This window comes from Bombus pascuorum, chromosome 5 (genome assembly GCF_905332965.1).
Source record: "Bombus pascuorum chromosome 5, iyBomPasc1.1, whole genome shotgun sequence".
NCBI lineage: Eukaryota > Metazoa > Arthropoda > Insecta > Hymenoptera > Apidae > Bombus > Bombus pascuorum.
The window spans coordinates 13,189,343-13,205,479 of NC_083492.1; the positions used below are offsets into that span (position 1 = coordinate 13,189,343).

General features: G+C 34.6%; 1 protein-coding gene across 2 annotated transcripts in view; it reads right to left on the reverse strand.

Annotated features, from left to right (window-relative positions):
• Positions 1–679: 679 nt before the first annotated feature.
• The window catches only part of LOC132907068 (furin-like protease 2), a 418,428-nt gene continuing 402,970 nt past the window's right edge, over positions 680–16,137 (reverse strand). Inside the window, exons 6-17 of one of the 2 annotated variants that reach the window (XM_060959816.1) lie at positions 12,143–12,315; positions 10,957–11,622; positions 9,329–9,545; positions 8,453–8,532; positions 8,064–8,338; positions 6,714–6,901; positions 5,947–6,195; positions 4,968–5,436; positions 4,480–4,679; positions 3,763–4,044; positions 3,271–3,488; positions 680–2,940 (exon numbers count right to left, since the gene is read on the reverse strand). In XM_060959816.1, coding sequence (XP_060815799.1) covers positions 2,833–2,940; positions 3,271–3,488; positions 3,763–4,044; positions 4,480–4,679; positions 4,968–5,436; positions 5,947–6,195; positions 6,714–6,901; positions 8,064–8,338; positions 8,453–8,532; positions 9,329–9,545; positions 10,957–11,622; positions 12,143–12,315 — 3,125 coding nt within the window. In that variant the 3' untranslated portion in view covers positions 680–2,832. Of the gene's footprint in view, positions 2,941–3,270; positions 3,489–3,762; positions 4,045–4,479; positions 4,680–4,967; positions 5,437–5,946; positions 6,196–6,713; positions 6,902–8,063; positions 8,533–9,328; positions 9,546–10,956; positions 11,623–12,142; positions 12,316–16,137 lie in introns of both variants that reach the window. The other variant, XM_060959815.1, reaches the window with a different exon arrangement.

The window sequence follows — 16,137 nt, forward strand, 5'->3', positions numbered from 1 at the left end:
GAGTATTTGTCCAGACGTTGGATTATTTGATTGAGATTTATAATAAAAAGCCACGAATTTTTCGAGCAATTTAATATCTGAATAATTAAAAGAACGAGTAATAATAAAAGATAAAGATATCAATCATTAAAAGGAAACATTCAAAGTCTATAAAATACAATGAGATAGATTCTCGAAGCATCATAAAAGGTTACCGTTAGACTGTGTCGGTAACGTGTATATTCCATTTCACTGTTTATTCTTTAACGTTTCATTAAGTGTAATGGCTTGCTTTCCATTACCGGCAAATGTACTTTCAGCCTCGTGGTCGGTTTGCCTGTTATCCGTGCACTTGGTAGTAATTGCTGGTGAGCCTAGCGAATGCACTTACCTTAAATGACGATCAGAAGATACAAAACGGCACTGTTTGCATGACTTTAACGTGTTCCGTATTCAGGAGAAAAAAAAACAAGCATTTTAACAAAACTTTAGATCCACGAGAAGAGAAATTAGGAAAATTAGAATATTTAATCAGTTATTATACAACACATTAATAAAAAATTCCCTTCCAATCTTGCTAAATATACAATAAAACTTGACGTCATCAAGGAACGCTACGAATTTTCTGAAGTATTCCGATAAATTATTTCCGAAGCATGAAGGTAAAAATATTCAATAATCATTACTCAATAATGATATCTTAGTGGGAACACGAACTCAAAATATATTTAAACGCCTGAGTATGTGTATGTATATAGATATATGTATATGTATATGTATATATGTATATATTTATAATCGCGTTCATCATAAAAGTACAATAATAGCTTTATATCAAATCACGAGGAGAAATTCAATATTCACACGGTAGGCGCGGACAATTAGCTCTTAAAGGTACCGATTTACCGAGGACTCTTTTCGTATGTTCTTTTTTGCATATTTTCTCTCTTCCTCACTCTCTTTCACACTCTCGTGCTCTCTTTTTCTTTTTATTAAAAAAAAAGCTTTTTGTGTGTGATACATCAACGAGTATGGTCTCTTTTCCTTATCATTCTCCCTTTCTCACTCTTCCACTCTCTTTTTTTATTGCAATAACGAATAAAACAAACGACGCTAGAGCAACGCGGAAAATGTACTAGAATACTATATAAACAAAGAAAAAATACATAGACAATGCAGCAATAACAACAGTTACAAAAGAAACGCAATTGGCTGTTTCGTTCACGACGGAATGACTGATACATATGCTGGATCACAAAGAAATTTGAGTTCACATGCTTCTGACACAGGATGTCAAGTCTGTTCATTGCACGAGAACAAAGTCATGTAAACCCTTCTTTTTTCTTATACAGAGAAACAAATTTCCTTATTCTTCTGTTTCATTCATAATTTTTCCTATTTACTTCTTTCGCCTCCCCCTTTTGGCCAACCTGCTATCCTTCAACTTTCATACTCACATTATCCAATGAAACATTTTCTCATAACCTATTTTAATCTGTTAACCGGGTCATATCCATAATCTTAAAGTTAGAAGTTAATAAAAATTTTCAAATAGCTTGATTTTAATCTTCAGTGGCTATTGTGAGTGAAACTTTAAACCGTGTAAATACTATTACAATGTTATTATTTGTAATCACTGTGAACAATCATTTTTCTACTCTTCACCTGATATTTAATTCTATTAAATTCAACTTTATTCATTTTTTAATCCAGGAAAAATATGCTGCAAATAACTTTCTGCGAATATTTATGATAGCCATCAAAGATTAATTATCTCAAATATAGATATACAATTTATTTTCAGTGGAAATGAAATACGGTATTAAAATATGTTCATTCAAATAAGGAGATCGTTGTCTTCGAGGTTAGGAATCTAAGTGATCTCGGTTAACAGGTTAAGATGTTAAAATTTATTTTCTAATTGAAATCAATACGCAGTGCCCTTCACCATGTAACGTGAAAAATCATCAGAAATATTACAAGAACAGAATAAAAACAAAAAAGTTATACCAGTGAGACTCGTAAAAATATTCGTAATTAAATACAAGAACGAGTCAGTTGCACAGTATACGCACCGTATTCATATTCGATAGCTCGTTTAAGTACGATACTTGTTCGATTTCGATTCACAAGCTTATTTCCACCTAGGGTGCGACGTGACGGTCAGGATAGTAGGCACTAAAAAAGGGCAGACGAAACGGTGCTGTGTCAAGGGCGTTGTAAATCAGGCACTTCATAATGTCCGTCGCCCTTTTCGTGTCGTTCGTCTACGAACCATTGAGTACTTCCGGCTTTTTAAAAAGTTAATTCGCCGTTTATACACTCGTGGCGCTGTTGTGCACTCGACAAAATCAGCGATGCGCCTGACCGTTCAAAAAAATATACCTAAACACCTTGTTCACCGCCATTCACACAACCGCACTGTCAATTTTATTATATAGCGAACAACAGTCACACTTTCTTCGTACAGTGTGCCAAAAAAAAAAAAGTGAAATGTGTCTTTACTATCACGTTTCGAACGAATTTCTCTTGTCCCTTTCGTCATTTTTCCGCCATTTTGTCCATTCGAATTTTTATACTCTTCCATTTTTTTCTCTTTATCACTCGTTTCTTCTCCTCTTCCTTCAATACATATTACATTATTTTGTTCTTGTTACTTTGTTGCGTGTTTCATTTGTCTCGGATCACTTTGAACGATCTTGACACGCGGTTCTTTTGAATCTTGATCGTCACAGATTTTTAATAACCAACACGTAAGTAAGTTATTGGTTTATTCGTGATCTTGAGACTGAATGACCTTCTTCCAATAGGTCATGATGGCTGGTTTGGTTGAATCGGCGAAGTTAGTTGGATTTAGGTCATTAGCTCCGTCGTGTCGTCCGCGTATACATCGTCCGGAGGTTCCACCCTCACAGCTAGCTGCGTGTAACCCTTGTTCGTTTCTCTCCTTCCTGACATTGCCTGTAAATTGAAGAGCATATCTAAAATTTCGGTTCTCTGATGGCAAAACGGATAATATATTGAAATCGTTTATTAATTTGTTTGCTTTCGATTTTTGTCTGTTCTCCAATACAGCAAGAATTGTTTTTTTTTTAAGAATTGGTTGTATTTTTAAGAACTACAAAATAGCATATGATTAATACTTCGGATGCTTTTTGAAAATTGTTTGGTTTAAAAGATCGATTTAATGGGAAGGTATTTAGTCAAGAATTAAGAATGAAAATAATATAATAGATTGATTGTATAAAGAGATCGATTTGAACTTTCACATAACATAAATCAGGTACATACCTGAAGAGCGATGAATATGGTAGCGAACAGAGCAACAGATATGAGACAAATGGCGACAGCTATAGTCGTAGTCGCTGTTATCGCCAGCGAAGCCGAATCGTTTTTATCGGTCGTTCCTTCGTAGTTTGCATACACTTCAGAAATAGCTGTGTCAGCCGAGGCAAATTCTGTTCCTGGCACTCTTCTTTTACCAGCTGGTGAGCTGTTCCTGCAGCCACCTGTATTAACGTTAGAAAAACATTAGTTAATTGATTAACGCTGATTAATTCCATATTGAGCGAGATAAAATTCTATAAAACAATTCAAAATTGAGTTCGATTTTTTAATAATTCCTTAGTACAATTGTACTAGGCTATTATTAATATTTTAATGTGTACATTCATGAAATTTTTTTCTGATTTCGAAATTATATTCGTGAATTTAAGTCTTAGAAAATTTATGTTCTCAAGTTATTTAATATTTCTCAGTCCAATAATGACTAATTTCTCTTACCAGTTTCCGGATCACAAAGACAGCATTCTTCAGCTAGCGCTCCCTTCTCGTTACCCGTGCAGCAAGGAACGCACTGATTGTTCAACTTATCCAGATGCAATGGTGGCGAACAGGCCGCACAACTAAATTTTCCTGGACCAGTACATCTTCGACAATCGGAATGGCAATTTTTACAGAGCTGCGTCAGGGGATCGTAGTATTGCGCTCCAAGACATTCCATGCAGAGGCCACCCTCTAGCATCGAATGGGGTGGGCAAGAAGTACATTCCATCGGCCCTTCTCCTGCAATGCATTCATGCGTTAATCTTTCTTTCACACAGATACACTTATATGAGATATACTACTGCTCATAAATATGCAGACAGTTTAACTGATTTATAATAATACATAGTACATGTACATTGGTAAAATACATAAATTAGTGAGAAATGAATGGCTAAAGATAATATCCAACTATAAAATACAGTATTTATATAACAGTTAACAATTTTTAACTTATAAAAACTTCTTAACTTATAAAATTCACTTTTAAGTTCAGTTTAAAAATTACGATAAAAATTGATTTCTTAATCTTTGTTTTTTATCAATTTTCATGAAAATTTACATATATAAATTTCAATTGTTTAATGCACAAAATTAACCGTGATACTGTATCTCATGAGAATTTTTTTGTCATGTTTGAAAAAACAGAAACACGCTGGTATTTTTCTTATATACCTTTGCAGGTACGACAGTAATGGTGACACTTCTGGCAGCCGAAGTTAGATTTGAAGAATCCTTCGGGACACTCTGGATGACATTCGCCCGCTGCTAGTTGCCAACCACGAGGGCAGGTCACGCATTGATCTCTTCTGGGTCCAGAACACGTTTTGCACGACAGGTAGCATTTCGCGCACTGACCTCGATCGCTGTAATATCTGCGTTGAAACAAGATTTTTCGTTTCATGTATTTATCGACGTTCGTGTTATATAAGATCGTAGAAGTTTTTAGAATTTTAGATTTCTCTGTAAGAAAGGGGTTGAAATATTTCAAGTTCTATAACAATTTAGTAAAACCGTTTTAGGTTTGATAGAAGATCATCTCACAGTTGCTAATTCTTTATTGAAAAATTAATATATAACAAAATAAAAACTCAACGAATAGACAAGAAACGAAAGGTAAAAGAAAAAAGGAAAAATATTTGATTTTTCTAAAGCAAACTTACCCCTGAGCACAAGAGGACCTGCACTCTCCACTCTGGAGTTGCAATCCATCTTGACAGGCAGTGCAGTTCAGTCGAGACACGCACGTTTTGCAAGTATGCAAACAAGGTACGCAGACGGGTCTAGAGGGCTGCGCCATTGAATAATACCCATCGTCGCACTGATACACACAGCGTTTCCCTTGAAGGAGCAACGATGTTTGACAGGAGACGCAATGATCTTCACCAGGTCCAGCACAAGTTTTACATGAAGTATGGCACTGCTTGCAGTGGCCATTTTCGTAATATTCCGATGTATCGCAACGATCACGATGTTCAGGAGCGCAGAGGCTTTCTTCGTTCAAGCTCCAGCCTTCGTCGCAGCTTGTGCAGGTTGACATGGAGCAGGTAGCACACCCGGGTGGACATGGAACGCATTCGCGACGCTTTTTGTCCGCTCCATAACCCGCTGGACAAGACGCTCGACATGATCCTGGGATTTGTAAAATTCATTTTAAATTAAAGCTTAAATTGTACCGTTGAATTATAGCTGACTATAATATCAGGTAGAATAATAAATTCATTCGAGTTCTTTTAAAAGAATACGTCAAGTGTTTATTGCTTTCATATAAAATCTATTTATCTTATTTTATGGTTCAATAATAACAGTTAAAAGTTAAGGGTTGATTTAATATTTAATTGTGGTTTGATTAATTTATCGAGATGAAAGATACAATTTTTTGCATCCAATTTTGTCGTCAATTTTTATTTGGACCAATTAGTTATTAGAAAACGTAACAACAAATTTCACCACGACTACTCTATTTTTATTCCATTCAAACAGAATAGCTAATGAAGAACGAATCGATGAAACTTAAAAGCATGATTTATTCGAAACACTGAGCCTCTTACGGATACCTAGCTACCAAGAGAAATAGGTTTCTAGGTTATCGGTTGCACCCGAGTGTCGTTTTTAAGGATTAACGTCCGGACGACTACGTACCGTTCAGAGAAAACAATCCGGGTCGACAGGAGATGCATTGGTTCTCCGCGGTGCCATTGCAAGTTTCACACGTGGAATGACACGGTGCACAGTTGTAATCTTGTGTTTCGTAGGTGTACAGGGGACAGGCTGCATAACACTTGTTTTCGTACATAACAAGGTGATGCTCACAACTGGTGCATTTGTCCGGTCTGTCCTGGCAACTGGCGCAATTCGCCTCGCAGGGTACGCATGTACTGTTCTCTGTATCTGGAAATATCCGATCACTATTCATTTAGATTGTTTTTGTTATAACTTTTTGTCATTAATATATTTGTTGCGAGTAACGCACAAGGTGTTTCCATTCAATCTTTTGCATTTCCTGCCAATGCACAGCGTCTACAGTCTATTGATTAGATCTTCTAAGTAGAATAATTTTACTTTAATAGACTATATGCATCAAATATTTTGTAGTCCATCCGAACCAATTTTAATTAACAAAAAAAAAAAAAAAAAAAAAAAAAAATAAAAATAATAAAAGAAGGAGGAAGAAATGGATCAGGTTAATTTTAATTCAAATTCAACGGAAATTATTCCTCGTACTTTAGTATTTATGAGATCTTTCACTTTATCTTCTATTTCTGTTACTAATATAATTCGAGAAAATTTAGAAACAATTCAAAAAGTTAGTTTCAGTTAAATAAACTGAAACTATTTTACTAAATTTTCTAGTTTAGTTATTATTTTACTTTACTAAATAAGTGTTATTTCATTGAAAGTACACTTACTCTCGTAATATCCTTCCGGACATTGCTGGAGACACACTGCTAGATCAGTAACTCGTAGGTGAGCAGGTGCGCAGGAGAGACAAGAATCCTGGCCAGCCCCAGCACAGATTTCGCAGGATTCATGGCAAGGCCAACAGACGCCACCTTGATTTGGAAAACTTCTCGGCGGACATCGACTCACGCACGTACTGTAATAACGATTTTTCAAAACAAAAATTCTCTCTAATTACTACCTTACCGTCCTAAATGTTTTCATCTCTTCTTTTAAGTCGTATTGGAAGGCTAAGTAAGCATACCTGTTAATTACACATTTTATTCGATTCGCCAAACGTATAGGTAAATCTTCCTTGTAAAAAACCAAACAAACGGTGTTTGAAAATTACATATGCAATGTAAATATAAAGAAGTTAATACTGTTTCTACAAAAAACAGATGTACGAAGAGGTAATATAGGAAAAGTAAACAAATTTTAACAATGTTGTATGTGTGCATTGTTTCGTTCCTAGCGTGCAGTTTTAAAAGTTCCTCTTTAACATCTTATTTTTAAAAGGGTGTAATTTAGAAAAATTGCAGATTTTTACCGCTGCCTTTTTACGAAAGATACTTTTGCTTCTAATTGGAACGGCGAAACCCTTTGTCCGAAGTTTTTCAGCACGACAAACGCGGAAAGATGTATGTAAAGTATAGAAAGAGGAAAATATCGAGCGTTATAATTGTAGCACACGTAAAAATTCCTCTTGGCCAACGACAGAACATTTTGCACAGAATACGTCGGAAATTAAACCTGTTTTGTATGATGTATTATTTTCAGTTATATATTTTTAAAAAATTTATGTGATATTTGAAATGGTTTTATTCATTAAACAGATAAATCTGAATATATTATCTTCAATTATCTATTTGGAAACATGTATACGAAACTTAAAATATATCTACTGAAAAACGAAAATAAATTTGTATTTAACCTTTCCACGCTCGTTATTTTATTTGCTATTAACTAATTTAAAATGTTGCTTTAAAATGTCATCAGATAAAATTATTTTAAAAACCTTGCAGGTCATTTCTTCGGTGTAGATCTGATGTTACTTCAAAAAATGTCGGCATATAGTGTAATGCTCAATTACAATGCGATCCACCCGAAAAATTATAAATATGTATCTATATTAACTAATAATCATCAAAATTTTTAAATTCTCTAATAACTTCCTACAACATTTAAAGTTTATATTATCTTCTATTTTTATCTGCTAATACTTATAAACAAAAGACGTATTTGTATTAAAATGAGTCCATCATAATAAATAGCATGCAAAAGAAAGCAAGTAACGAAAACACAAAGAGCTCGCTTACTTGTCCAACCGGTAATTCTTGCAAGCAATGCACTGCGTGGGTCCTTTTCCATAACATCCCTGAGAATCACATTGAGGATCACAGTCATGAAGAATTTTTCTAGTAGTGTCCAGCGAGTCATCTCCGACTTGAGACGAAGACGATGGCGAATCGAAAGAAGATGACGTATCTCCAGGAAGCCGATTGGTCAGGATTGGCGCTGAAGAACCATCTAAAGTTGCCACTGATGCCTGGACATTGGATGCAGCTCCGACATAGGGGTAGCCCTGGTAGCCCTGAAAGGTAGACGAAGGAAAGAAGTCGACGTCGCCGCGATGGCCCAGCGCTAGCGGATCATCGTCTACAGGAAATGGATAATGCGCGGAGGCGTACGAAGAATGCGCTTGTACCGGGTTAAATTGTCGTGTCCGTATCCTGATCGGGTTGGTCGCGGTTCCGTAGAAGATCAACTGCCACTTCTTCAGGATCCCTGTAACAGTAAAGATTATAATTATAATATTCAATAATAAAGTCGACTTTCGTCATGATTGCAGATTAGAAAAATTAAATTTTGTTATGTATGGTATTGCAAATCTGAATAATCAAGTATGGTTATTAATATTTCTCATTTTTTTCATTTCCATATCCTTCTCTCGTTAAAAAAATATTTCCGTTAAAAAATTTCTCTACTAGTTGGATATATCTATCCTTAGATCTAATTGTCCGATGATAACATGAGTGACACGATTCCTGAAAAAATAAACACTAAATTAAATAAAAGAATATCTTCTGTTTATCGTAACTTTTAGATAAAAACAGTTGCCATCTGTTAAATATTTTATAATTCATGATAATAATTTTATAATATGTGATAAAGAACGTTTAGTAAAAAAAAGTTACACTAATATTCATAGTGTATCAATTTTAAACTTCCTTTTATAATTATTAACTGCATTTTTTTATAAAACTATATGTTTAACGTTTATTGTTATAAAAAGTTTAATATATTCTTCATTATATTTTAATTTCAATACATTTTCGAAATTATGAAAATGTGGCAAAATATAATTGGATAATATGTCAAAAAATGAAATTATAATTTATAGACATTGAAATGCATGATTAGACAAGAATTCTCATTTTAATTTATATCGACATTTTAACCCTCCAAATGAGAATCTTGTTCAAACATATGGATCAAATGATGAAATCATCAGACCTATAAACATTAATTTATGATATAAATTCGCATAGCACATCAATCTTGAAGCAATACGGTTACTTGCCTGGAGAATTCACGTGCCGATTTCCTGCATTAATGATCTGCAGGGTCCATCGGCCGTCAGCCTTTTCACTCCAGAAATGCACGCTAAGGAAAGGCCAATCATCAAAGCTGGAACTAAGAACATCTCGCGGTCTCTCAAACAATAATGTCGACGTAGTACCCATTGGAGAGGTCAGCAGTAATCTCAAATTTCCACGTGGGAAGAACCTCAAAGACACCTGATTGAAAATTATTAGATATCGTTATCTTTCCAAAGTACTAAAGTATAAAATACAGTATAAACACCGTTAATTCTATGTAAATCCTTTGCATTACATTTATGCTTTACATTTATAAAGAAATCAAACATATATATATATATATCCAATTATATGTACATGTATATAAGAATGTTCATCTGAAATAACTCATTACGCGTTGAATTTCACAAAATAATGTTTAAAATAAAATTTGTTGTATTCGAGGCGCCTGATCAGGTGAATATATATAGTTGTATAATTTAATTTTGATTTTTTATCCCCTGTATTTTCCGGGATATTCCACAAAATCGTAAATTTAGTAGATATTTTGAATTTTAATGTACAGAAGACAAGGATAGTCACGAAGCGGCATTTTTATATTTGCGTTGTTTTTGTCCCAGGTGAGTCGAATATAATAAATTTTATTTTCAATATTTTTTGATAAAGTCAATAGATAACGAGTTATTTCAGGTAGTTATTTTCACTGATTCATCCAATTAGATATTCGCGGAATGCGGAATTATCGAATCAAATTGAATAGAACAGATTTCGCACGGGGAAAAAATAATTTTTTAAAATAATGTTTGCGCGTATGATTTGTTCGGAAATGAGAATATTCTCGTCATACATTATTTTCTGTGTAAGAATACCTTTCAACTCGGTTGAATACATTTTTAATGATACAATCATTTAAATTCGCGTGTTACGAATAGTACGAACATTTGCAAGTTTCCGGCCATAGACGCGACGAATTCACGGTATCATTAAAATGTAAATTTTTTTTAAAGCCGTTTTATGAATCATAAGCCAGAACAAAATATACATTTACATATACATAAAGTGAAAATAAATGTTATTATAAACGTTCTTGCATTTTCTCTTCCTTCCGTCAGATTTTTGCATACAATCACTTTATGCTCTTTTTTCGTCTAATCGTTTGTTTCCTTATCCTGAAATGTATCGCTCCATAAAAGAAGAATTTTTATTCATGTATATATAGAGAATTACAAGCGTGGGTATAACATTATCTTGTTAATAAAAATGTAAGACAAAATTCTCATTCTCCTTTTCCATGCATAGTTTATTAATGAAAATATAAGACAGTAGTCTCTCTCTTTTTTTCTATGCATTGATTTAATACGTTTGGTTCCTGAATCTTTGGTGTACTTATTGAAAATATTCAATTCGTTTGTGATATATTCGTAAGTGTCTACGATGCGAAATTCTAACGGTATGGACATCGGTAATTATGCAAGATACAGTGAGCGTGCGATAATGGGTGATTATAGCCACCGTTAATATTGAACAATCGCGCGCATAACTATAATATCCATTAATAAACGATAAGCTTAAAAATATCTTATTGTATCGTTCCTGTCAAGTTTCTTACCTTGCACTGTACGTGTTCTAGGAACCGAACCTCGTTCAAAGAGCCAGCACACCCAGTTACATCCATATACACACTGAGCGTATACCCATAGGTTGGATCGATACGCCTTTCCTCGTTGATCTCATCGGACTTGCAGATATGTTGAGGCGGCACGTTGGTCCACTGCTCGGCCAGGTTCACCATAGCCCCGGCGTCCATGAGCCCGTAACCGAATTTGTGGGAGACCTTTCTCTTCACTCCATTCAAGATCCAACCTGGTTCCTTTTCGAGTGGTCCTGATCTCGAGGTGAGTACCACCAGGTATTGCATATCTCTCCACGTGAGGCTTGGGTTCGCCTCGAGTGCTAGAGCAGCGATGCCAGCAGCCAATGGGGCCGAGGCGGATGTTCCTGTATGCTCCACCGTGCAGATATGATCTGGTCTCAGTTTCGCGTCCATGTCTACCGTAGCAACGCTTTTGTCGTTGCCTGGTGTACCAGAGGAGTAAGTTGAAGCGAGCGTTGAGCTGCATTCTTCGAGGTACCATGGTTTGTAGCCACCCTGAGTCGCGCTGGAGATGGAGAGGGTAAAGATGCTGTTCGTGTAACCGTCGCAGTTGCAGGAATCCGTGTGCCGACCACCGTTACCTGACGCCCAGACGAAGATGGAACCTTTGCCTTTGCGACCCTGTTGACATTGTTTTTAGTGATTTTTGAGGCTTTGAGGTTTGGGCTATGTGGTGACGCATTTACTCTTAAATACATGGCGTTGCTGTTTAGAAATATAATGCACTCTTTGTATATATAAGGTACATATCATTATAAATCGTTATTGTAACATTTGTTATATTATAACATACTCTGTATGCTATATCATAAATGCATGGTGTTGATGCTTGGAACCATATTATACAAAGTATACAAAGTATATTATACTTCCAAATAGAAACACCATGGATTAACACACCACCACAGAATCCAGATCTAAGAAATATACAGAGAGGAGCATAACTGAGGCAATAATTAGAAGTACCACATAAATAAATTTTTCTTGTCAATTTACTCAATTATTTTCTCATTTGTTGAGTGTTCTCTTTTTCTGCATCATCCCGGAAGAAACTGTACTAGCATTAGCCGGTTTTCTACATATACGTTTAATTCGTATGTGGTAGATGAAGTATTAAAAAATTACAGTGAAGGCAACTTACGCTGGTGACACCATAGATGAACGCCCTCCTGGCAAGAGGGCCTGGCCCATCGACAGTTTTGCCATCGTCTTCAGGGCCCCAAGAAGCGCTGTATATGTCGATATGATCAGGATTCAATCCCAGCGCTCTGGCTTCGACGGCATCGTTTACCGGGCCATCGAGCATTCGCACGCCTGAGAACATAGATGGTATGTGCGTTAAGCTGCATCTACACGATATAGCGAGACATTGCTATATATCATGTCACTATAGCTCGTTAAACTGCATCTACGCTATATAGCAATGTTACATAATATTCCCTTTTTTTGTTTCCATAACATGTTATATAATGTTGCCATATAACGTGTTTTGTTATAGGTGTATACAGTGTGAACGTAGTTTTAGATAGCTCTCCTTCTCGTTACCCCTCAAGTTCGCCGATTTCCATGGAATTCGTGCTTTCGACCCTCCATTCAAGAAACAAAACAGGCTAATCGGTAAGAAAGTAGAGACCCTATGGAATTCTAATTACGCTGTTCTCCTCCTCTTTTCTCTTTCTTCCTTTCTTCCTCTTCTAGTTTAATCATTAAATTCCATCGGAAGGAAAACTGGTCTCTCCGATGCCGTTGCGCTGTTATACGTTATTCTGAACGCGTTAAATCGAACACGGAGCTGTTGACATGCATTTTAATGGAAACGGGCCGATAATGTTATCGGAACTCGATATTCTCTCGAGATGAAACGACTTATAACTAGCGACGGACTTAAATCGCGAGAAGGTTTGAATGTTGACATTACAGTAATGAGTTCGATAGGATTGTAGCATTTTTATTATGAACTTCCATGAAATAATGAAACGTATTCGTTTACAAGACTTACTCGAAAGACATAGACGGAAAATGAAGCATTCTAGAAACCTGTGGAAGCTATCCGAAGAAAATCATTCACTACAGAAAAAAACATTCGGACAATTCTTCTAAGAAAGACTTGTGACGTTCTAGAGGGCGAAAAGTTTAATCCCAAATTGTTGCTGGTGTTATTCTCCTGTAGTCTTCGAATAGAAAAATCCTAGTCGATTTTATTTTTTATTAGCGTTATCGTGTAATACTATGATACGGTAAAATTTACTTTGAAAAGTTAGTATTCTTACTTATAAAGTGAACTGTATGATGAAACTGTAATTGATTTGTATTTATAAGTATACATATTGAACTTGATCCATCTATTTTAAGCCCATTACTATTTATAACGATAATAGCGTGTCGATATCGGTGTATGAGTAATGTTTAAGTAATCGTCGCGGGATGTGGAAGAAGGAAGTAAATTGAATGCAAAATGCGCGAATCGGTTATAAGAATGTTCGCAACAAGCCAATGGAGATGTGATTGTTCGAACGCGATTAAGCGGCGTAAACGAGATCGTTGAGGATGAAATTTTCTTGCTCTCTCGGGAGTTAGAGAATATTAAAGTGAGACTTTGTAGATTAATCGAATAAAATATGTATCTGTGGCGTCCTTTATTGATTTGGGAATTATATAATAGAAAGGTCTTTTGAGATTAATTATTTTTTTATCATTTGTGAAATTGTTTTGTTGATTTTAACCCTTTCTGTATTTATGAATGCACTCTATGTTTAAAAAAACATTTTATAGGAATTGCATCATTAAGTGTAACAACAAAGGAGCAACTTCTCAAAATTATTCTCTTCGTGAAGACAAGCTATATTATATGAGATTAATTACTAAATGTTGTAAAAGAGAAATGAAAGTTAATAACAAATTAATAGAAAGAAAAGAAAAGAAAATACACGTGAAACACATACAGTCAAATTCAAGTTCAAAGCAAAAATCTATTCTGATCATGTGTTTGATTAATTTATTGGTTATTTAATCAATGGATTAAAAACGACAACAAAAATCACGGGGAACTGAATAGCTGGAGATTTTCGTTAGAATTGTTCTAGTTACACAGAATTTAGAAAAATAGATCAACAAGAATTTTAATGAAATTAATCAGACATATTCTCTGGAAATTGGAGATTCTAATAGATGGAAATGTTACGGTTTATGTGTATTGGTGGACGCCATGGAGGCACAAAATTTATGTGCAGGAAATGTCTGCAAGGATGCGTGATGTTAATTTTGAAATGGACCCATTGTTCAGAGTTTCTAACAGATGATAGTTTCAAGTGTCAACACCCGGCAGACAGAATACCCGGAAATTGTTTTATGAGGAAAATGCGCCATATTCGGGCTACTGTTTTAGATTACATTATATAAATAACTACATTACAAAAAATTCTTCAGAGTATTAATACATTATAAATATTTATGGATGACATTAAAATTAAAACTAAAAATAGAAACTAGAAGAATTATAATTAAACTGACATTTTCATGGTTTTATGAACACAACTAAAGCAAATATAAAATTCCAGGAAAACATTATTATGCTGCCTCCAATAGTTATGCAAATTGAAAATTGCACGCGATGATCCATAATCTGATTATAATTAACATCCGCGGAATAACGCATAATTATAATATTAATACCGTGATTTTGATTACACAAAATTGTTAAAGCATCTGTGTACTATGATATTTGCTTCATTAAACAAGTAGCTTTTGTCCAGATCAGTATTCTTCAATACTATTATTTCATTATTTCATTACTATTATGTAACTCTTATAGTATAATCTACAATAATACTACTTCTACGCCAATAAATATTTTTTCACGTTCCATAAAAAAACATCAAGTTATTTTATGAATGTTTCTCTCTTTTTTTAGAACTAATACTCGTTTATTGAGTATCTACTGCAATACGAGTATTCTTCTCTTTACAAACGATTGAAATAAATCAATCCCTTCTTCACAATAGCTTTTCATTTGTTTACTAGTTTTCGAAATTCTATTTTTAATAAATATTTCCTTGTTGATTTTTTAAAATACCTGTATAGTAAAAGCTCGGTTATCAAAGGAATCTCATCCCGAAAAAATCGCATTTCGATCATATTTTCTGAAAAAAAGACGCATCAATTTCCTCACAGAATTTTCGTTTCCAAGCATGCAATCGCGTGCTCCGCGTACCATGGTGGGGGTAGCATTAGTTACGCCACGTCGCAATCTCCATTCAGTGCACATTTCTATTGGAATTTGTACTGTCTTTTCATAATCTTCTGCGTTGTTCTATGTTTTATTGCTTTTTTAAATAAATTATTATTAAATAAATTAGTACTGGACCGAAAAAGTTGTTAAATCCAGTTAAATAGAGACAGTTGTTAAATAGAGATGAAAGGAGAAATTATACCTAAATATGAGGATGGCGTTTGCATCTCGGATTTAAGCTAATTAACATACAATACTCCATGGTATTATGGAAAGGAATTCCCCTTACTAAAGTATGTATTTATTGGATTTACACGTTCTTTTTATGTAAAATCTTATGCAGTTTTATTGTCTCTGTATCTGACTTTATGAATTAAATACCGTTATAAAAGTATAAAGAAGTAATCATTTGACGTTTGGCAAAGGATTAATCCATTTTATGTTAAGTATTCTTCAATTTTCGAATATGTCGATGTACGAACAATCTTTCCGGAACCAATTATGTTCGACAACCGAGGTTTCGCTGTATTATTTTTTATATAACTTGATAGTATATCTATTGCTCGTGTTTATTCTTCGTCTTGACAAATTATAATTGTTTGTATAAACGAATTTTAGAAATCAATGCAATAATGTCCTTCGATCGCGTGCTAAACCATATCCACGAAATCTAATCTAACTTAATCTCGTAATCCTCGATTCTGCAAACCGAAGTAAATACGATCATTTCCCAGAAATTTGTCAAACTTCATTTTCGCTATCCTTTCGAATTGGAACTCGAGAAAAACATTTCAGAAAAGAGAAAGAGATCGCAATTCGTATAGAATAACAGCGAAGTCGCATCTAATAAAGGGGATCGTGTATCCGAATGAAATTTAATTCGCTGCAGTTGCGCTTTCATTCTGGAA